This window comes from Protomyctophum parallelum, assembly GCF_964188405.1.
Source record: "Protomyctophum parallelum genome assembly, chromosome: 22".
NCBI lineage: Eukaryota > Metazoa > Chordata > Actinopteri > Myctophiformes > Myctophidae > Protomyctophum > Protomyctophum parallelum.
In genome coordinates, this window is record NC_139714.1 from 34,285,593 (window position 1) to 34,308,882 (window position 23,290).

Sequence of the window (23,290 nt, forward strand, 5' to 3'; positions counted from 1 at the left end):
CTTCGTTATGGCCCCAGAGCCAGCCATAACATGGTCCGTTATGGCTGGCTCTGGGGCCATAACGAAGAAGGGGGAAACCACACCGGAGGACAATCCAAAAATAAGTATTTTATTTCATACTTGTAGTGAATAGTAAATAGTAATTAAAGAATTGAATAAACAAAGTTTCCAACTTAAATTGGCAGGGAAACATGCTGCCCAAGGTCTAGGACCAAAACAAATAAATGAACAAGAGAACTCTCCTATGGCCGCCCCTGCAGCCTGTGGAGACAAGCAGATCTGAGCAGAGCTCTAGTGTTGTGAGAGCAGGTGTCTTAAATAGTGTTTGGGGAGGACACTGGCCAGGTGTCTCCTCTTCCACTAATCATCTCTGGCTCCGCCCTCCAACACTGCAATGGAATGGTTAAAGGCACAGCCACACATACACACAGAACTCCACATAGTAGAATAAAGGCCCAGGGGGCCGTCACATCCCCCCCCTCGAAAACAGGGTCCCAAAGGGAACCCTGGCCCAAAATACGTAATATTAATAAACAATTAGAAAAAGTGTAAATACTTTAAATGTAATCAAGTAATAAGAACCCTACTGAGAACAACCCCCCAGTTCACATCTGCCTCATGCCTAGGCCACACCCTCTCTCAGCAACTGGTACCTTGGAGCTTTTAAGAAAAAAGGTTAGGACATACTGCAAAACAGATCATGAACAGGATTAATTGCACGGGGCCCTAGATAAGGCATCCGCCACCACATTTTCTTTTCCTTTAATATGGCGGATGTCCAACGTATATGACTGAAGAAACAAGGACCATCTAATGAGCCTCTGGTTTGGACTGTGGAGAGAATGTAAAAATGTTAAAGGATTGTGGTCTGTGTACACCACCACAGGTCCAGAACCCACATACACCTCAAAGTGCTGCAAAGACCATATGAGAGCCAAAGCCTCCTTCTCGATCACTGAGTAGTTTAGCTGATACCTGTTAAATTTCTTTGAAAAAAAACACACAGGTTTGTCAATGCCCAATTCATCCTCCTGCAGCAAAACTCCACCTGCCCCCACATGGCTGGCATCAACCTGCAGTTTAAAAGGCCTTGTCATGTGTGGAGCAGCGAGGACAGGAGCATCATACAGGATTTGTTTTGCATTTTCAAATGCCTGCTGACGAATAGGAGACCAAATGTATTTTGCATTATTCTTGAGCAGGTCAGTAAGCGGAGCAACAACAGTTGAGAAATTCCTACAGAAAGCTCTATAGTATCCAATGAAACCAAGATATCGTTGCAATTCTTTTTTTGTTGTTGGTGGCGGGTATTTTTCCACTGCTTCCACTTTAGCACGCACTGGACGCACTTCACCCTGCCCCACCTGACGACCAAGGTATGTTACTGTGGCCCGAGCAAAATCACATTTAGCCAAGTTCACAGTAAGACGCGCCTCACACACACACACACACACACACACACACACACACACACACACACACACACACACACACACACACACACACACAGAAGGAGAGAAGTGAATAAAACAAAGACATAACACAGAACAGTAACAAAGGATGAAGTCAAGATTAAGTATTCAAAAGCAGGCAGAGTAAGAATCTCTGCAATACTTGGTTGATCGCTGGTTGATGGGTAGAAACATGTCATTCTGTATCAATATTAAGGGGAAAAAAGACTTTACTTTAGATTATAAAAAGGTTATGCCTGCGTACCTTTCTTGTTCTTCTGTTCTGCAGCCAGGGCCTCAGTGACTCTCTTGGCCCAGGTGTCGTAGGACTGAGCCCTTGTCTTGACTCCATACAGCATGGACGGGAACTCGTCAAGGTCATATCGATACCTGGAAGACATCATAGAAAGAAGGATTCATGCCAGAAAGTGGCTTAAGCCCAAAATACACACCAATGAACACTAATGAATGCCGCTGTATATTCTATTCTCCCTGGGCAACGTGAGCTGAATGCATAAGAGAAATCCAATGCAGCGTCTGGGTCACTCATGACAGTGGAGATTAGGTGTTTGAATCCTCTACGGACCGGTGCATCCGGCTTGGCCGGGCAGTACTACAAAATACAAATACAATTAGCTGTGTTAGAGAGCCGGATGGCTAGGGAGATCTCTGTTGCTATACTAGTGATTCCTGTAAGCTTGTCGTGTCTGAAAAGCAATAAATGATCAAATGTTTTTTTTTTTTTTTTTTGGTTTTTCAGAAAACTTAGGTCAGGATTTAGAGGCCTCGGGCCTAAATGGGTTAATTGGCCAACGTAATAATAGACATAGTGACCTTGGTTTATTGTCCATTTACTTACTAATTGTTTGTTTTTCTCTAAATTATACCATAGTTTACAAACTGAATATAATGCTGAATTGAAGAAGAATTGAAAGTAGTGAGGCACATGATGAACTCATTAGGAAGACTTGTTACCGAGTCGGTAACAATGGAAGTTGGAGATCCATGCCCCGCCTGGCTATGCAATACCTGTTGTACCCTTGTCAGAGTACTGTGTTCTGTGTCAGGTTTATATGGAGATATAAGGTTGATCAGGTCCAGAGCCCGGGCAGAGACTTTTGTGCTGTTTCCGGACAACCGGACTCGACACAGGGCACTGCACTCCCTGTGGTGGTGTGGAACGCGTGTGTCGAATTTGAAGTCGGTGGGGCAAACGGTTTTCGAGTTACGCAAATATTTGAATACCGGTATTCTTTCAGATCGAAACATTTTAACTCAAATCTTTACTTCTGGGGAGTCCCTGGAACTACATATTTTCAGATGGGGGTCGGCGGCCAAATACATATATTTGTGGGGGTCCTTGACATGAAAATGTTTGACAACTGACATAGAAACATGGGTTTTTCATTCGTAGAATCGTCTTCAGGTCTAAATGGGTTAAGTAACTATATTTCTCAGACCGGGAGCTTCCTGCTTGCCTTGGATATAATGATATAGTGCAAATCTCACCGCAGACACAAGTTTCCCATTGAGCAGTCGCAGAGGTCTTTGGCGTGGTAGAGACAGACCAGCCGGTCAGGGCTACAGTCACAGGTGAGTGCGGACAGGAAGCAGGTGGTCTTGCACTTGTAGCACTGCCGCTCGTCGTCGGGGAGCAGTTCAAACACCTCCTGCTCCGAGGACAACACCCCCTGCAAGGTGCAACGAATGAGGAGGAATAATGTGGAGAAAATGTGATGCATTGGCTCTCATACAGTATATGAATATGGCGACAATATCCTGACAAAATAACATCGCTATCAACCTAAAAACAAGCCACTGTTTAACCATCCCCTTACTCTCCTGGAACTGTAAGACCTGTTACACTGTGAAAATTAATAATAAGAAATGTAACGAATGACTTGTAACAATTACGATATGTACTGTACCCTACGTGACCCACCCGTTTATTGAAAAATAAAAATAAAAATGGGTTAACCATCGCCTCTCCTCCCAACATTAAGAATAAAAGTATCCTCTCACCAGTTCCTGGACAGCCTGTCTGAGTCGTGTCTCCTCCTCCATGGTCTCTCCCATCTCCTTAAAGACGGCGGCGGCCAGCTCCACATCCAGGCTCTCTGGGTCGGCAGCCATCTTGCACAGCAGCTCCTCGTGGGAGAAGACGCAGTAGCGATGGAGACGCCGGTAGTGAGCCACACACTGACGGCCCATGGGTAACTGGCCCCACAAAGACACACACACACACACACACACACGATATGGAAGTAAGAATATAAGGCGAGTGTACATTATAGAAATGTAACACAATGTACACTCCGAGTGTATTCAACGGGATTGGGAGAGACATTTGTAAAACCTGTAGAATAATATAATTATTATCATGCTGCTGTTTCTTTGTGTTGTTTTGGCTCACCCAGTCAGCAGTGCAGAAGTTGACGGCCTCTGCGAAGTTGTATCCCTGGTTGAAGCCGCTGTGGTAAGCTCTAGGGAAGGTCACGATAAACTCTCCAGCACACTGGTTGGTCCTGTACACCTGCGGGTGGAGGCAAAACAACATAATATAGTAATATGAGAAACACCCTAAAAGTCAAGTCAGAACGCTACTAAAAGCCAAATTGTACTCTAGGGTTATATGACATGATGCATGTAACCAACTCGTGTTCACACACGCACATCCGTGAGCCTCACACATTGTGTGACCGCGTGCCCTATGTGGAACATGTGCCCGTCTGTAGACAAGCATTAGAACCTTGCGGTTATACGTCAAGTATAATATGACCTTTAAAGGTAAAAAGGGCTGGTCAGAGAATGAACACTAGTCACCATCACTAGTGTCTTTAATTTACTAGTGATGGGAGTTTAATCGGCAAACACATCGGTATCGGCCGATTCAAGTTGTTTTTTGATTAACACTTTGACTTTGACGCGAGTTGCTCAAGTTAATTGACTGTAGAACACTTTCCCTCCCGTTCGCGAGTTGCCAGAGTTATGTTTTCATTGTTTAATCCGCGTTTTAATCAGTTTTAAGTCATACGAGCAATCCACCGGACAGTGGGATAGGATACACGGTTTGATGACGTTATCACAAAAAGGTCCCGTCGCTCCGGCGTGCAAAGGGTTATGGCAAATTGAGTCCCCAATTCATTACAATGGCGGGGGTGGAGCGGTGCGGAGCGATTTCTGCTCCGTTCTGTTGTTGTGGTCGGCACTTTGGAATATTTTTTAACACTACGACAAGCGATTACACTGTTTTAACCGTTTCAGTTCGTAGGACGCATGAGGCCGTCATAAGGATCCCGAAATATTAGTGCCTGCGACGTCTGTGGACGTCCTAGCGACGTCCCAGCGACGCGGGCGAGATAGGAATATTCAGAATTTTTCCAATTTCTTTTTTTGGCATTTCGCTTTTCGCTTTCCGTATGCTAACGCTCAGTGCAATAATTAGCTTGTCATTGACTCCCATGTTAGCGCTGCGGAAAGAATGACTCCTATCTCCTAATCCAGGGCGCTCTCCGTGGTGATGAATGGATCGATATGCTGGCGTTTCATTTCTGCTCCTCATCCGTCTCTCCCGCAAAATATGAAGGTTTTTTTGGAGCGTAAAAAAAATAATTAAGATGATCGGGGATGTGAGGTCTCTTTGTAAAGTCAACTTTTTTTAGGAAAGTGTTTCCGGTTCATGGCTTTCAGAGTAAAAGCGATCAGACAACTCTGGCCACCCCGGAGCTTCTATTTTGATGCACTTCCGGCACTAAATGTGCTTAGGGATTTTTAAATCTGGACGGAGGACAATTCAGACAGGAGCATGCATGGCTTATACGTACGGGGACTCCGTGCTCCATGAGGACGTTGGGGTTCATGATGGTAACCAGCTGGTGAAGGAGGTCTGGCTGAGAGTCAAACAGCTCTGGTGCCAACTTCTTCATAACGACCTCCAGCTGTTCGGCCGCCGAGGCCGGAATGCCGTACCACGTCTTTGGCTCGCCCCTGGGAGACACCATGGGAGAGATTGAGATCAAATATAAGTGAAGATTGCAAGAACACTGATTTTACGTAAAACCATAACAATATATAAGTAAGAAATTACTTGATGGATAAATGCAGTAGCCGTCTCCCGATGGAGACGATTGGAATTGTCACTTCAAAAGGGGTGGATAGTTTTAACCCATTCTGACCGGGCACCCATTTTGGTGTCGGCATCATGTTATGCTTTAGCTATTGAAAAATAGCAGATCTACAAGCTCATATCGCGCCACCGAGTGGCGCGATACGAGCTTGTAGGTCTGCTATTTTTTGAAAAATCAAAGAGCGACTGACATTTTTAGAATCTGATCTCCGGTCAGAATGGGTTCATCAGACCCAGTGTGTGTCCGGCGGAAACCTCATATGAATCTGATCTCAGGTCAGAATGGGTTAAAAAGCTACAGAGGGCAGCATATACATTGTATCTCTCACCAGTGCAGGAAGTTGATGGAGTAGCTCCAGTGATCCTCGATGTGCCAGCAGAAAGAGGAGAAACACATGCCCACATAAAGCCAGGGCACCTTCATCCCAGAGATGTCCACGTTGATGTGAGTCAGAACGGACTGCTCCAACACTGGCATGTTGTTCAGGTTCCAGCCTGAGTTGGCATACTCCTTCAGATGGAGGGCAGACAACAGTACAGGTCAGGTTTACAGGAGAAAAGGTCTTACAATCCTAAAGTAGATCAAATTACTACGGGTTTTAGATCTTTGCACTGGCTTCCTGTCTGTCAAAGAACTGTTTTCAAAATGCCGTACTACTGTTGATTTAAAACGCATTGCATGGTTATGGGGCCAAAATATAGTGTGCGATAACATGAACCATCAAGACCTCTCAAGTCGTCTGGGACAGGTCTGCTTTCTGTTCCCCAGAATCAGACTAAAATGTTTTAAATTTTAGTTTTTTTTAACTATAACAACCTTGTTATAGCCTCCCCACCATAAAATAAACAAAATTTATCTCATCAGATCCACAAGGATTGTCTTAAATGTGTATTCCGTTACTAATGATTGGGTGTGGTGTTAAGATAGGTGGAATGTTGCAACTTCCACCTGATCCATTTCTCATGCTGTTCAGTGGCTTCGTGGTCCTGCAAATCCTCCACATCAGGTTTATTAAATAATCCACTCACCACTTCGTCTCCCAGCAGCCTCCTCTTGCCGTCGCGAACAGGGAAGCCGCTCCCCACATCCTTGGAGCTGATGTCGGCGCCGTACTCCACGATCACATCCTCTTCAATGCTGCTGACCAGGCGCCAAAACTCTTTCTCAACAAGCTCGGTGGGAACCATCTGGGATAGGGAGGAAGACACGGATCATAACATCATAACGACTTACTGAGAACAGTCTAACTGGACATGACATATTACATATTTACATATTGTTGCTGTCAGGCAGAAACCTTATATCTCCATATCTGAAAATGTTTTTTGTATAGTAATGCCTTATGCCTAATGTCCTTTAAGTGATTAATGTGCAAAAGATGAAAATGTGTGCAGTACTAGGGAAATGGTACAAGGGTTGCTTAGATATTCTAACACAGAGATTTGCAGAAAATACATACATGGACAGGCATGTTGAAGTAGTCGGACTTGAAGTGGTCAGCCATCTCTCCAAATGTCTGGAGGGTGTATTCCCTCACACCCTGTTCGAAGCCAAACGCTTCTCTGGGTTTGCTGCACTCCTGCAAACAGTCAGGTACAAACCTTAGAGTATATATGAATGGCGACGGCACCCGGAGGAAACCCTGAGGCATTTGGTGGAATGTATGGTGGACTTTTACACAGCTTTTACTTTCTCATCAATTGTTCTCTAGTGCAAGACTCCGCTGGCAGAGAGACCCGTCAACTGCATTCTGCACCTTACCTCGGCCACACACTTTGGACACCGCCAGTCCCCCTTGGGGATGTCCGCCAGAGGAGGGATGAGGCAGAAGCTGTGGTAGCTGTCATCGCAGCCGTCGCACAGCAACAGGCGGTCCTCCTCGTCGCCACGCCCACACATCAGGCACAGGTACAGGTCAATCTGGGACGTTGACACGTATGTGGCGGGTGGTTACATGAGGGTGACTGTCACTGATTGTGCTTGATCCATGTTGCATTAAAATGTTTACAAAGGTTAGTGGCACTTACAAAGTTGACCTCGAGGGTCTCCTTGCGTGGACGCATTTTGATGGCAAAGGCCTGGGCTTTGAGGTGACGTTGCTTCTTGTGGAATCCATCGTCTAAAAGTTAAATGTGTGGACGTTAAGAGTGGAAAGGCAGACAGTATGTTCTGTATATATGTATGTACATCATCATCATCGGTTGTAGTTACAGGTTGTAAATGGTCAAAACCAGGCAGACATATATCTTAATTAAAGAACTGGGATGCTCTTCTCTTACCAGCCGGTACGATCTCCAAGCCCACCATCTTGGGACTCGCACCAAAGAACTTCAGGCCTTTTGGCTCCTTGTTTTCCCGCTGGAGGAAAAAGAACAATGACAACAACATAAGATCATCATGGCATGTCAGTAAAACCGCTTGCTCCCTTCTGCTAATATGACAAATGCCCTGGGGAGCATGCCTGAAGCAGCTGGAAATCTAGGACAGACCAGAAGAGAAGATTTACAAGAAGAGAAGGAATAATTTGCCTTTGGGAAAACAAACTGAAATGATACGGTACATTTTTATTAGATGACACCAGGGGCGAGCTGACGGTAGGGCTATCCAGGGTGTGCATGCATATCGACGGTGACGGTAAATTGTGTCGATTGACTAAAGTAGCCTACTCTAGGTGTCTAAACTAAAGAGTTGGATAACAGTGGCTGAAATAATGTAATTACAGAGGTGACATTTGCAAGGTAAATGCATAATTATGACAACACAAAGGTCTCCACATTACGCAAATAAATAGAATACAATTTAATATTGTAATTTAATATAACCCATTGTTGTGGGTTAGCCTAATAAATAGGCCTACTACATTAAAGAGGTTAATTAAAGTTAGTAGTCACTCGCGAGCTCGGGCATGTGCGCACGACATAGCCCTGCTAGTTAAAAAATCCAACAACGCTGGTCTAGTTTACCATTTTCAAAATTACAGTTACATACAGTAGTAGTAAGGTATACTGTATCATAATCTAATATTTAAATTAACTTTCTGTAGCATTTACTTGTCCAAAGCTGGGTTATTATTAGCCTGGAACTCACCTATGCTTTCTATGGCATAGGCAGCTCCCGGCAGAATCCGCCGGGAGAAACTATGCGACTATGAGACTATGAGACTAATTACTTACGACAGAGAGAGAGAGGGGAGTGTGTGTGTGTGTGTGTGTGTGTGTGTGTGTGTGTGTGTGTGTGTGTGTGCGTGTGTGTGTCAATTTAACAACTCTATGCCGAATTGAAGTGGACTCGGACCCAGACTTTTTTTTTCTCTCCCTGGAAATAAAAACGTCTGGGTTTCCGAGGCTAGGTTATTATTGACAACGGAATAAACATTAACATTCTATTATGAGACTATTCCACTCTGAATCCCTAGGTTACACAAATAAATATCTACTAGCATCATACTTATATCGTATTTACTGAAACAAAATGTCGTCTCTTAGTCTTTGTACCTCTGACCGAAGGCGACGGGAACGCCTCTCGGGTCGTGACTGGTCTTTGGCATGTGGCACGTCACAGAAGCCCTGCCTGTCGTTGTCCCTCTCCTTGTCTTCGTCCTCCTCCAGCTCGTCCTCCTCCACCGTGTCCTCCCCGACTCCCTCGTCGGGCTCGTCGTCGTCACACTCATCGTACAGCCGCTGGATGCCCTGCGGGGGGGGGGGATCACAACCATCCGTCCACTTCACTTATAGAAGACAATAAAACTGTGGTTCCCGGCCTTTTTTCCTCTCCCGCTGACAAAAGGAAAACTGAGACCGCTCCATACACATGTTAACTACTTATAGCTGCTCAATCATGTCATTTTATTTCAGTGAATAAAAATGTACTTTGCTGAACCTGGTTTAATTGTATGTAAATATAAAATAATATATAATAATATATAAATCACATTGAGAACATGCAGGCAGACAGTGGCTAAAAGCAAAAATCTTGGACTACCTCCAAACAGACAAGGCCCCCCCCGATCCATACTAGGTGGTTGGTTACCTGCTAAAGATGCTGCTAAAACCCAGAAACCTTGTTGTGCATATGGCTCAGTGGCCTTGTGGTTACTGTAGGCATTGAGCATTAAGGGTTGGATTTGGGGCAAGTCCCTGTGACATACTAGCGCCATGTCCGGGGGGTGTACTTGCAAGCTGCATCACACTACAGAAACAGGAGATAGGCTCTCATAGCTCGGCAAGGCTTACTTATATGCACCCAGCCAAAATGTACTCACCTTTGGTTGGCGACTGGAGTAGAGTTAATGCCCTCCCCGACCCCTTGTTTGAACAGTGAGCTCACCGCGAAAAACATCTGGAGTGCTTGTGAGGACATGCAGTCTATGATTTACCATTTGGGTATTTAGAAGACGCTCTTATCCACTGCAACTTGCAGTCTATTAAAAGAGCAATAAGACTCACAGGAAAAGGATCTGTCCTGGGTTATGACTCAGATGAAAGGTGTCGAATGAGTGTATAATGGCCAACGTGGCAGCTCTGAAGAGGCTGCCAACAACAGCAGGCAGCGACATCTGTGCTGATAGAAGTCAACAGCATCCTGGTATCTCCAGGCAGTAGCTCGGCAACATTGGAATTAAACAATGCTATGCTACCACCTCCTTACTTGATCCATGTATGAGCGAGTGTACACAACTGTCTATACAATTAATTAATTAAACTCAGGGCTTTTAGTCACTTAGGATGATGGGGGAACAACCATTTGACTTTTTATTCACACTGAAGAAATCATTATACTCAATTGTACAATATGTTTGTTCAGAAATCATCATTTGCACATTAATCTGCTCGGCACCACTCACCGTGAGTGTGGCTCCAGATTGGAAGAGCTCGTAGGGGTAGAGGATTCTCTCGTAGTGGGAACGCAACAGTGATCCGATACCTTTCCCTGGAGGGAAGCCCATCCTGCTGGCCACCTTGGACCAGCGCTTCTCCTTACATGCAGTCTCAAAGCCACCCTCTGATGACAAAATCTGAAAATACATATATAAAATATAAATAAATTGATTGTTATACAAAAAAAGGATTCATGATTAAATTGTGGTTTTGGCACTGAATATTGGAAGACACAGATACAAAGTTTTGTTAACCAAAATTGCACATGAACAGGTAAGAGGGCAAATAACTTGATTATGACAAATTCATAATATACTATGACCAAAATATGACATACATTTTAGTTTAAAATCTGCTATTTCCTCTATTTTTGTTTGAAAATGTGTGCAGATGAACGGAAACGATTCTGCCGATTACGCAAAAATAATTGCAATCAGCCGATTAATTAATAATTGTGACTGGCCTAATTAGGGGCATGATGGAAACGACTAAGTCACAATAGGAAAGAGCTGGGGTGTATCTATGGATGCAATAAATAAGGCTTCAATATGTAAATGTAAATATAAATAGAAAGTCTGAAACCCAATTCCGTCGTTGAAAGTTAGTTACATTCAATGTTTGGACAATTGTGAGCAGCCAGATTGTAGGCCTACTTAAAAGATATATATTAGTGGTAGTTAATGTGATATGATGATGGTATTTGTGGCCTATGGCAACCTGCCATCCTGTAAAAGGAATACTTGTATTCTTGTAAGCACTTGCAATGAATTCTGGGTATTGCGTGTAATCAAAACATTGTTGACATCAATTGAGTTACAGGACCATAAAATGTGGTATGGCATCATCAGCCCATTGACTACAATTTGTGGTATACTTGACATACCGGTAACTGATAATGTGATCTGATTTTCAAAGATCGAGTCCAAGGCGAAGCACGCACATCCAGAAAAACAACTTCAACAGGTGCTGGACAAAAATACGTACATTGAAAAGAATGTCTGCAATGCGGCTCTCAAGAGAATAACTTTAATGAGGACAGGACAATGTTTCAACCCAACAAGGGTTTGACCTGATGTAGACCTATTCTTTTTAGAACATTTTATATTTTATTTATTTATAATGATTATTTATAATGTTATAAAACACGCAGAGTTGCGATGAATGAGGGTCATCAGCCTCCACCCCAATTGTGTTCAGTACGTAATTTTCCCAAACTGACAAAAACATCCACAAATCTGTCAAGAGTGGAGCATTCCATTAACACAAAAATGAAGATATTGATCAGGGTCCAATTCTACCTTGCTCAGGCGGTACAGGTCCAGGATTTTCCTCTCGACATGAGGAAAGCGGATCTTAGAGCCCTGCAGCTCCCAGAACTTGGCGATCTGATCTAGGAAGTTGAGCTTGACCCGCGTGAGCGCCTGTAGGTGCAAAGGAAGAGGGGATAAGAGAAAATAAAGCCCAGCACACACTGCTAAGTGCAAGCATCAGTTGCGCACTATCAAAACCAGAAACCCCTCATTGTTTACAATGGCTGCAGCCACACTAGATCGACCAAAATGAGTTGGAGTAATGCAGAAAATTAACCTTTTTATTTCAAACTCTGTCAGTAACACTTTCAGTGTGTCACAGCGTATATCTATTCTGCTATTCTGCCTCTGATTGGCCTACAGACACTGCCCGTCTAGCCCCCATGCTCTCACCAGACTGTCCTCCGAGACTCTGTGGTGGGAAATAATACAACAAGTACAAGAGAATGACAGCTTCTACAAAAAAAATAAAGTTACTGTCGCACGTGCCAAGCTGTCAGTCTTGTATTGTATCGTACTTGTATTATTTATTTATTTCCTGGCCAGCAGGCCAATCAGAGGCAGGTCTATGCTCGGACGTAGAATAGATATACGCTGTGTCACAGCCTTGGTTAATCCCTTGGTTTAAAAATATGTCTTTCAAGTGGTTGCACTAAGACAATACTACTGTGATCATGTGGAAACGGAAACGCCATCACTCCAACGTTGGTGTATGTCATTTGTGAATGTTGACGTCTACCAAGTGAAGTGGCCCAACAGGTCTCCAAATAACACACGGCACTAATCATTTTAGCCTACATTTGAGATAGTCCAGGTGTACGTATGCCAAACACACACACACACACACACACACACATACATATATATATATATATATATATATATATATTCTCCAAGGCTTGTTAAACTCACCTCAAGTTCATTGAGTCGTTGGACTCTGGGGGTGAAGTGGAAGTTGCGTACATCACAGGCAAACGGAGGCTGCCAGTCCTAATAGACAGGCAAAGTCATATTATTAGCTTTTACTCAGAAGCAAATCACTGCATCACCACATTAACTTATACCTAAAGAAAAGACCAAAATGGGGACCCTGACTTTAGTTTTCTTATTTTCACAAATACATACAAAGATGTCTTTGGATAAAGCAGTAAATATAACTTTCAGTCAAAATGATTATTCACCAGTTATTATATTCAGAAAAGAAGCTTTAACAGAGCTGAATTGGTGACAGGCAACAAATATTTGTTATAAAGCGACCAATCAATGAATTTGCAAAGAAAGGTAGTTAGTTATAGTCATCTCATTTCCTAAACCAAGCACACATCTCTTTCAGAGCACAACTGTGGTCAACTCAGGACTCATATTTTGCCTGGTGATATAATGCATATTCATATTAACGTTAGAGAAGGACTCAAACATTACATGATTAAGTAGCTTAAGGAATTATATAGTTCTATAAATGTATTGCATTTCTCACAATTAAACCAGGCCCATATGCTACCAATCAGGGCCTTTATTTAATTGGCTTTAAGGACTAAAGGTAAACAAAACTAATAACTCAATTTAGGATTCAAACAGACTGGTCTGATTGCTCATCGTGGTATAAATGAAGAGCGATTCAAAATAACAGCAAAAGAACAGTGATGGATTTAAGCCTCACTTGACCTCTATTAGTGCAATGGCCATTAACGTTGCTATCGCAAAATGCACATAGGCCCAAAATGCCATGCAACATTGCAGCACAAAAAAAACACAAAATGAGAATATATGGAGTTATTTAATAATCAGCTTATGTTTACTATTAATCACACCAAGTTAAGTTTACCTCTGGGGGTCGGATCTTGCAGATGCCCGTTTTCTCTGCAATGGGTCGTATCTTGTTTATAAATCCGAGCGGGTCCGAGAAATCTTCCCAACTGGGCTCAAAAACGGGACATTCTGGAGGGGGGACGAATTCTGCAAATCCAGACATGATGTTGTGGATGTGCAGCCGCCACTCTTCCCTCTTTTCAATGATTATTGTTATTTGATAATGTTATAAAACGCACTCAGTTGTGATGGGTTGAGTGTCATGTCAGCAGTCCATTATTCTCCTCCAAGAACGGCAGATTGTCCTGTTTTTTCTGAGAACTTCGACTCAGTGTGATGCTGATGCATTATGGTTCTTCCATTTTAAAATAGCCATTTCTTGGTGCGTGTCCAAAAAGAAGAACATATACATATATTTATGTGGACGGTAAGTAAATTAACGGATATCTATTATCTAAATCGTTTTAAATCATGTCCAAAGCATAATGTTTATGTCCGTCACCCGGAAGCCTCGGGCCTCGTCGGGGAGTGTTGATCCACCACTCCCCTGTTGAATGACACAGGGCCGACGCTGAAATCCATCATCACACCGCCCGATGATCCTTCATCTCAACTCATAAATAAATACATTTACACACGATCCACTGTCTTACGGAAAATTACACACACTAAATTCTGTTCAGGTCTGACAACCACACACAAGTCTGGTTATTATCCGCTTATGATCTGCGACACGTCACGCCAGCAAACCAACTGCATCGTCCTGGTTGTTACGGCGTTTTACTACGATACATTGATTTGTTTATTTTAAATACTGAATAGATGAGTGGGTGAGGGATCTTTCAGCGTTGTGGCTGTCTGATCAATGAAGCCCCTCCCGTGCGTGCATGGCATTAGTCTAGTGGTGCCGTGATGATGATGCAGAAGGGGTACTGGTTGTACTGGAAATGAACTAGTTGTACAAGCAAAATGTACTGGTTTTTATAGATGAGTATGTGTCCATTCACTCATTCATTGACGCTAACGTCCACATGCTAACACAGTTAGCTCCCCGTCTGGTCACCGGGTGTCACGGCACCCCCGGGGGTCGTTGCGCACCTCCCAGCCGTCGTGTCGACGTTACAATCCCGGGTCGGATGGTTGTGTTTGTCCAGAGACAAAACCATACGGTAAACACAACACAAACGGCCCTCACTGACGGCAAAGGGCCTCCATTTTCAACGAACGTAAAGCTAGCGTTTACTAGCCCAGCGTCAGGCTAGCAGTACAAAGTGACTACCGTGCTAAGGCTAGCAGGCTAGCTTCCTGGAGGGGGTTGGCTGGTAGGAGATGAAAGCTTCGTTTGTTTTTATCCCAACAGGCTGAAGTCTTCTGCAGAAGGACGGCGATTGTGTGTCGCTGCTCGTATAACCTTCCAACGTGTTGTGTTCGTTATTTACAGTATATCGTAAAAAGTTCCTTACAGTTAGCATATTGCTAGCATTGCAAACAGACTACAGCCGCACGACCGCCGCTCAATAACAATGTGTTCCTCCGCCACTTCCGGCTCTCGGACTAGAGCCTGCTCTCCGCCCCTAAACTGAACTGAATGTAACAAAATGTAAATGAAAAGTACACAGAATAGTAGAATACGTTGCACTCCGACTTACATTAAGTCCACTCTGACTCTGCACAAAAATAAATATAAATACTACTCATAGGCCCGTACTATTCAGTTACAAAGTGAGTAAAGCGTAACAGGATTGTGCTGTGTAGCCTTCTTAGTTGCATTTGTATTTGTATCTTACATGAAATAAAACAAAAGCTTAAATACAAAACTGTATTGTTGTTATTCAAACTAGAAAATACCCTCTGTGGCATTGATAATCAATTGACAAAAAAACAAAACAATGCAATGTGTTAAAGTTACAAATATCAGCCAGAAACAGAAGTGTTGAGTTATATGGTTGTAGGTTTGGTTGACAGTGACACCTGCTGGTTCAAGTCAATATTTTTCAAATTCATTATTATAAATACAGTAAATGAAATGAGAGACAACGCTATAAAGTATTAAAGTATGTGTTTATTTGTTGAAATATAGAGGTGTCTTCATCGAAGGCTCTAGAAGTCGTCATGAAATGGATACTCAGGGTGATCATTCCACCTGTCAAAGTAAAGTAATACACAAATTACAAAAGCTATGGTTCCACGAAGAACAATCACGTACTAAAGAACCTTTAGTGAATGGTTCTTCATTCAACTTTTTTGGGTCACATTTATTTGAGGAACCATATATAGATGTATTTTTTAAGGCATCATGACTTTCATATAGAGGGTATGCACGTGACATCATACCCGGAAGTTATGTGGGAATGCCAGCTGAGTGACAAAAAAAATACTTTATGGCCTTCACAGCCCCTACATCCAAACAGATCTATCTGATTGCATTAAACAACGCTAAACTACCATAAACTCACTTTATGCATCATGCGCATACCCTCTCTATAGTGTCCCTCTTCTGGGCCTGTCTTTAGCTAGGTGAACATTTGTCAAAATAGAGATTAAGGATGCATTTGGATATAGCACACTGGGCACACTGTGCAATACAAACTAATACTGCACTCCTGGTGTGCATATATCCAATTTGGAGACCAAGTGTAGTTCCCTGGGGGACCTAAGGTCCATGAACTCTAGGTCTTGGGGCCGAAACGATCTCAACGTATTTAATTCATGCGTGGAATGCCAGCGCCCAGTGGGACACTTTTGGTAAGCAGAACTGGCGCTGCAGGATGAACCGAAAGCTGGGTTAAGGTGCTCGATGCCGACTATTACTATAGGCTAGGGTTTAAATGTTAAGGGTTCTTGGCATCACTCTGAAGAAGTAGTTTCGGTTCCAGCCGACACCTTTATTTTCCTGTGCATACAGTGTTTATAAGATAATTTGTTATTTGCTTATCGGTCTGCTGTGTAGGCCGGCCTACGCACATGAGAAGCTCCACAAAACGAATGTTCTTGTTCAGCCCCTCGATTGCCTTCATGTCTTCCTTAGAAAGCGAAAAGTCAAATATCTGCAAAGATTGACAAAACAAGCATGTTTTGGAGGTCCACACACTGAATAAACGAATAAATGCCGTTTGAAATGTGCAATATATAAATAAACTTGGGTTGACACCTGAAAGTTCTCCTTTATGCGCTGGGGGCTGAAGCTCTTTGGAATGACCACCACACCTCTTTGTACATTGAAACGCAGGGCCACCTGGGCTGTGCTCTTTTGATACTTTTTGGCAATAGATACCAAAACGGCATCTTCCAGCAAGGGTGGGCATGTGAGGTTTACCCTATTGAAATGAATGGGAAATTGACCAACACACAGAAAAGTACTTATACCATGGCCTCAGTGAGACAGATAGATTAGACATGCTGCTTTCCCATTCTTTGCATTATCATTCTCTCTCTACATTTCCAGCTGAAAAGTGACCAAAATAGGAATTCCAGGTTGAAAGTGGTTATCACAGTGTAATGAATAACACATTTCTCCAGCATACCATGAAGCATCTCTGGATGTTCCTATGGGGCTGTATCCCACAATGACGATATCTTTCTGTCGGCAGTATTCAAGCAACTTTGGCTGAGTGAAATACGGATGGCATTCAACCTGTGTATGACAAAATAAACAGTTGATTCAAATAAAAGTACATAAGATAAAATACTATCTTTCACGCTGGGTCCATGAGCCTGTAGTGGTCATAATTGAGTCAATTGCACCTTGCCTATAATAACCGTAATCGGCCAAGCTTAGGTCTGATTACGTGTGTACGGTGTGTCTACCTGATTTGAGACAGGTTTGTGTTTCAGCCCAGGTTTGTTTAGAATCAGTTCCAGCTGCCGCTTGTTGAAGTTGGACACTCCCAGAGATTTTACCAGTCCAGCATCTTTGCAAGCTTCCATTGCCTTTTTTAAGTGGGAAAAACAAATAGTCAGAATGTAGCACATTGAACCCGGGGATATAGGTTAAAGATACAGCCAGGGCAACATGACTTGCTGCTGGTTAGCTGGGACTTTGGCCTTTATTCAATAGATTGTATGACATTTTATGGTTTTGTTCACCGGAGGTTAAGACACAATATGGGACAAATACAACAGAGGGTTTGTAGGCTGTGTATACACAATTATCTGCTACCCTGTTCTTTTTTAATTAAATGACAACTTTAGTTTTTTTCAACCAAGGTTCATGTTTTAGGTTGTTATTAGAGAAAGTATAAGATGAGTGTTCATTTCTTCTCATTTGCTGCTTTCTTTCGTTTTAGGGATTTTAGCTCTTTTTGACCGGGGGGCGGGGGCATTCGAGCATGGGGCTAAATATGTATTTTTTTACAAAATCTTATGGTGATTTATCTTTGTATTATTTACTATAGTCCTAATAAACCCCAGGAAATTACATCTGGCCACAGAAGATCACAGGATCTACTGAATGTGAAGGTAGCCTATAAGGCTTATACTGTGTGTATAGGCTCAATATGTCAGTTTGTCACATTCAGTAGATCCTGTGATCTTTTGTGGCCAGATGTAATTTCTTGGGGTTTATTAGGACTATAGTAAATAATAAAATAATAAATCGCCATAATAATTTGTAAAAAAAATACATATTTAGCCCCAGGCTCGAATGCCCCCGCCCCCCTGTCAAAAACTGCTAAAATCCCAAAAACAAAAGAAAGCAGCAAATTAAAGAAAATTAACACTCACCTTTTAGTTTCTCTAATAACAACCTAAAACATGAACCTTGGTTGAAAAAAACTAAAGTTGTCCTTTAAGAAGGAACAAAACAAATGTTTTGCTCAAGTTACGTAATAGATTGAAAGTAGGACAAACGTCCCAATATCAACGAGGAGTGAACTGCTGTTCAGTGTGTGTGTGTGTGTGTGTGTGTGTGTGTGTGTGTGTGTGTGTGTGTGTGTGTGTTTGTGTCTCACCTCCCATGTAGCACAGAGGTCTGTTTCATGGTAGGCCCATTTGCCATTCTCATCCTTGGGATAAAATGTGTCTCCTGGCTTTATAAAACAGACAAAGAATTTAGAAACGCTCTACAAAACAAAAGCATCATATATGGCATATATGTCATCAGTGATCAGATGTGGGCATAAAAGCGACAAGAACTGACAGATACATAGATCTGCATATATATGGAGTCAGATCGGCGGTGCAACCGCCGATCTGATATATGCTGGTTAAAGTGGTTACTTACTTACTTCTCAACCAGGAGATGCTATAATGTTAACTGGGATCATATGATCATATGATTGCATTCCATTGATGCAATGCTGTTATCACCATACTAAAGTATGGTGACATTTCCTGCATGGGATGCCGAATATGACGTGGTATACATTATACATTATACCTTGAAGGCTGTAGGCATTTCCATAATGTATAGATCAACATAGTCAAGTTGCAATGTCTTCAGGGTTCGCTCCAAAGCAGGTCGTACCAATTCCGGGGGATGGAACGTGTTCCAAAGCTGCATGTCAATCAAAATCAAAAGACATGATATTAACCAGCAGATCACATCCACATTTCTACAGGGTTTGAAGAGAATCACTATCACTAGCCTCGATACCCAGGCTTTCATTTCAGACATATGTATGTTCTGACGAACTTTCCCACAGTAGAAGATGTCCTCTCTCTTCACAGTCCCATCTGCAAGTTTGTCCCGAATGGCCTGCCCAACTTCATGCTCATTGAAGTACACCAGAGCCCCATCAATGTGTCTATATCCGGTTTCAATAGCCAATTTCACTGATTGAAGTGCAGTTTCCTTAGCAGTCTAGCAAACACACAAACATCATATATCTTTAGTAGTGTCAAGTTACATTTACTCTGTATGCAATTATTTCTGTTGTACAGATATATAACATTATTGAAAATTTTAAGCTTTCCTTACATAATTATTTGAAGTTTGAACTAAGAAATCACTGTTCTGATGGTGGAATAAAACAATGTTATTTTCATCTTACCGTCCGGGGATCCCCATAAGTTCCTAATCCTATCAAAGGCATTTTGTTTCCATCACTCAAAGGGATAGAGTGACTCTCTGCTGTCAGGTCCATGTTCCTGAGAGATAATCACTGCAATGCAAATCAAGTGTGGTTTGCTTGGCTCTTAGTTAGTTAGTTAGTCGGTGTAGTATAAAGGTCAAGCTATAAACCTGCACAAGAGTATTGTATTATATGAGTATTCTCAGCTCTGTGTTCACTTGCCAAACTCCTCCCACAGAACCGCCTCCGTTACTCCGTTGTTGCTCAGTACACTACACTCTGGTGTGTTACACTGCAGCTATGGGTAATAAGTAGCTATTCTTGACTACTACTAGTGCTGTGAAACATACACCATTTCACACAGGTTCTGGATTTAATTCCACATGCTATGGTTCGGTTTCAGGTAAGTCTCTAATTTGGGCCTTGCTCGGGAGGTATAAAGGCAGAGTTCTGGGAACCCATTGGGAACTTATGCAGAAAAAAAATCAGACCTGGGGGGGGCCCTCAGTTAGGGGCATCAGAATGCCTGTTGCCTGTGATTGGTTAGCTGATTTGCTCGTTTACATATGACGTAAAGTTTCCCTTCAATGTCAATGTTTTGATGTTTAATTTGTCATATTTAGCAGAATTCTGACGTAATTTCTCCGTTCATTGTCAATGGCAAATATTGAGACGTGTGGGGACAAGATTTAGCGGACATTTGACCTGAATTCCCCTTTCATTGTCAATAGCAAATCTTGACGTGTGGGGACAAAAGCTGTAGAAGGGGCTAGCGCCTACATAAGCATATTTGATACGTGTGGTACGATGACCATCAACTACTTTATCAGAGACTGACGTGCACAATGATACAAGATGCATGTTCTATAATCTATGGCTGTACATTCTGTGGTAATGATATGAGGAGAGAGTTTCACAATCTCTTATGACATATCTCTGTCACTTATATATATATAACGGGTGTCCCCTGTGGCGCAACCGTTATGCGATGCTCAGCCAATGAACAGTGCAGAAATGGCACACCTTCCAGCCAAACACAGTGGCCAACCACAGCCCCAATTTCGGCACCATACATGGGCATTTTTAGGCGCCCCAAATTGCACCAATTCCGCCCTCAAAGATTGAGGGCATTACTAAAATGATTAGTTTAAGATATAATTATTAGGTGAGCTGACAGGGAGAGTCAAACCTCAACCCATAAATCCATCCAATCATGTTATATAAATTAAACAAAAATACACAAAAATAATACATCACATAAAGCCCAGACCAGGGTTTAATTACTTCAGGGGTTTTGAACCGATTGTGAACGAGGGACCACCCTGACTTAGAATTAACCTGGGGCTGGGGACCACTGTTGTGTTGGGTGAGGATATGGGCTTTTGTAACACTTGCTATGCATCATGTGTATACAGTACATCCCACTGTTTCTCAACCAATGGTCCACGTACTGAACAGTAATAAATAATTTCCTAGTAATGACTCAACCAGACAACCCGGTGCACTTCCTCTTGAGATTCGAAGTAACCCTTTTTCTGTTGGCTTTATGTGCCAACATAAAGCACCTTTTTTTGAGGGGCACTATTCAGCTATTAATCAGACCAGTGTGTGTCCGGCGGAAACCTCGTATGAATCTGATCTCAGGTCAGAATGGGTTAAGTGTAGATGTTCGTGGAGAATTGACATCATGTGTCACGACATGATGATGTACAATGATATTCAGCTATTAGTCTAGCTTTTCGTCTTACACAAACATTAAATTCCCATTGACAATGAATGGAAAATTATGTCATGTGTTTGAGCTTAATTGGCTATTTTCGTCCCACACAAACATTAAATTCCCATTGACAATGAATGGAGAATTCATGTCATATGTGGACGAGAAAATCGTCTATTTTTGTCCCATACAAACATTACATTCCCATTGAATGGAGAAATTACGTCATAATGTAGACGAGCAAATGTTTGAGGGTCGCTAGCCCCTCCTATATACATATATTTTCGTCCCGTCTCACATTTGCCATTAACAATGAAAGGAGAATTTACGTCATATGTGCTTGAAATATGACGTAAATTTGGAGCAACACAAACATTAAATGCCATTGACAATGAAAGGAAACTTTACGTCATATGTAGACGAGCAAATCAGCTAACCAATCACATAAATTCAGTTGTCATCTCACATGATCATGGTGAAAAGATTCGTTTTTCGAGGGGCAGTCCTATACAGTGTTTGTCCCCACAGGTCTCAATATTTGCCATTAACAATGAAAGGAGAAATTAGATCATATGTGCCTCAAATATGCAATTTGTGGCAACACAAACATTAAATGCCATTGACAATGAAGGGAAAATGTACGTCATATGTAGACGAGCAATCGGCTAACCAATCACATATACGAGCTTTTGTCCCCACACGACTCAATATTCGCCATTGACAATGAAAAGAGAAATTAGGTCATTATGTGCCTCAAATATGATGTAAATTTGTGGCAGCACAAACATTAAATGCTATTGACAATGAAGGGAAAATGTACGTCCTATGTAGACAAGCAAATCGGCTAACCAATCACATAAATTCAGTTGTTCATGAGATGATGTATGATGCTGTATATGTGATAAGAGCGCCCCTCACTTCACAGTTCACACAGGTGTGATATTTTTTAAACATTGTATCATGGTTAAAAGTTGACAAATTAATTCATGAAGTAGTATATTCATTTATTATTGGATGATGTACGACGACAAGAGCACCCCTCACTTCACACAGGTGTGATTTTTGTCCTACACAAAACTCCCATTAACAATGAATGGAGAATTTACGTCATATGTGGATGAGCAAATCGACGTGTTACGTCATGTTATGATGATAAGAGCGCCCCTCACTTCACAGCACACAGGTGTGATTTTATTTATATTCTTCAAAGATGTTAACAACACAGATCTTGCATGGCGGTCTCACCTATAGGTCCCTGGCACAACATATTTTCAGATGGGGTTCCGAAACCAAATACATACGGGCACGGCCAGACCATTTTCACCTTCCAAACTTTCTTGGCTCGTTCCTTCACAGCCAGGTCTGGGAGTGATCCTGCAGCAGTGAGTGTAACACAAAACAATGGAGGTCCTGCAGTCATGAATCCAGTTTAGGTGTATACCATCAAGTTTGTTTTCTCCTTTCTGTTTGTCTGCTTCTCTGAGTGCTGGGTGCTGAGTGCTGCTGCTGGTAGGAACTGTGTGGGCGGCCTCCAGTCCAATCCCCAAACTCAGTGCACCTGTGTCAGTGTCACCCATTTAAATACACCCAAGTTGACACCAAGAGTTCAAAAATGATACTGAAAATATAGTCCACACTTGCCAGAATGTGAACCCAGGCATGTTGAGTACACCAATGTTTTATGTTAGAAATGTTGAGTATGGGTCCCCAGCATGTAGAAACTGCCGGATGCTAACTTGCATAATTATGTTGAGCAATTTTCATAATTGGCATAATATGTGACCATTCCATTAACAACCTATAGAAGGCAAAAAAAAGAAAGAAATCATCATGCTTTATGTAGCATGTGAAATGTCAAACTAGGGGGGTTTCATGATGCTGAATCCATTCCAAGCATACAGTATAGTGGCTGATCTCCACTGCAAAACGGCCACTTAATGGCGTAATTGAGTCGCTTTAACCAAGTCAACCCAGGTGTGTGTGCGTGC

General features: G+C 42.4%; 2 protein-coding genes across 2 annotated transcripts in view; both read right to left on the reverse strand.

Moving 5' to 3' along the window:
- kdm5a (lysine demethylase 5A) overlaps positions 1-15,082 on the reverse strand; it is a 45,635-nt gene extending 30,553 nt beyond the window's left edge. The window contains exons 1-16 of the mRNA XM_083758087.1: positions 13,591-15,082; positions 12,678-12,755; positions 11,754-11,876; positions 10,422-10,592; positions 9,073-9,267; positions 7,858-7,936; positions 7,606-7,697; positions 7,340-7,498; positions 7,038-7,157; positions 6,607-6,765; positions 5,907-6,088; positions 5,276-5,438; positions 3,865-3,984; positions 3,474-3,668; positions 2,961-3,142; positions 1,717-1,841 (exon numbers count right to left, since the gene is read on the reverse strand). Of these exons, the coding sequence (XP_083614213.1) occupies positions 1,717-1,841; positions 2,961-3,142; positions 3,474-3,668; positions 3,865-3,984; positions 5,276-5,438; positions 5,907-6,088; positions 6,607-6,765; positions 7,038-7,157; positions 7,340-7,498; positions 7,606-7,697; positions 7,858-7,936; positions 9,073-9,267; positions 10,422-10,592; positions 11,754-11,876; positions 12,678-12,755; positions 13,591-13,737 (2,290 nt within the window). The 5' untranslated portion in view covers positions 13,738-15,082. The remainder of the gene's footprint in view (positions 1-1,716; positions 1,842-2,960; positions 3,143-3,473; positions 3,669-3,864; positions 3,985-5,275; positions 5,439-5,906; positions 6,089-6,606; positions 6,766-7,037; positions 7,158-7,339; positions 7,499-7,605; positions 7,698-7,857; positions 7,937-9,072; positions 9,268-10,421; positions 10,593-11,753; positions 11,877-12,677; positions 12,756-13,590) is intronic.
- Positions 15,083-15,621: 539 nt separating this feature from the next.
- Positions 15,622-19,657, reverse strand: LOC310853187 (aldo-keto reductase family 1 member D1-like; the record flags this gene model as incomplete). The annotated part of the gene is made up of 9 exons (XM_083757427.1): positions 15,622-15,717; positions 16,539-16,621; positions 16,726-16,891; positions 17,099-17,208; positions 17,382-17,504; positions 18,524-18,601; positions 18,952-19,068; positions 19,207-19,374; positions 19,565-19,657. 9 exons carry the CDS (start codon positions 19,655-19,657, stop codon positions 15,675-15,677), a joined length of 981 nt encoding a protein of 326 aa, XP_083613553.1. The 3' UTR covers positions 15,622-15,674.
- Between the last annotated feature and the right edge of the window lie 3,633 nt (positions 19,658-23,290).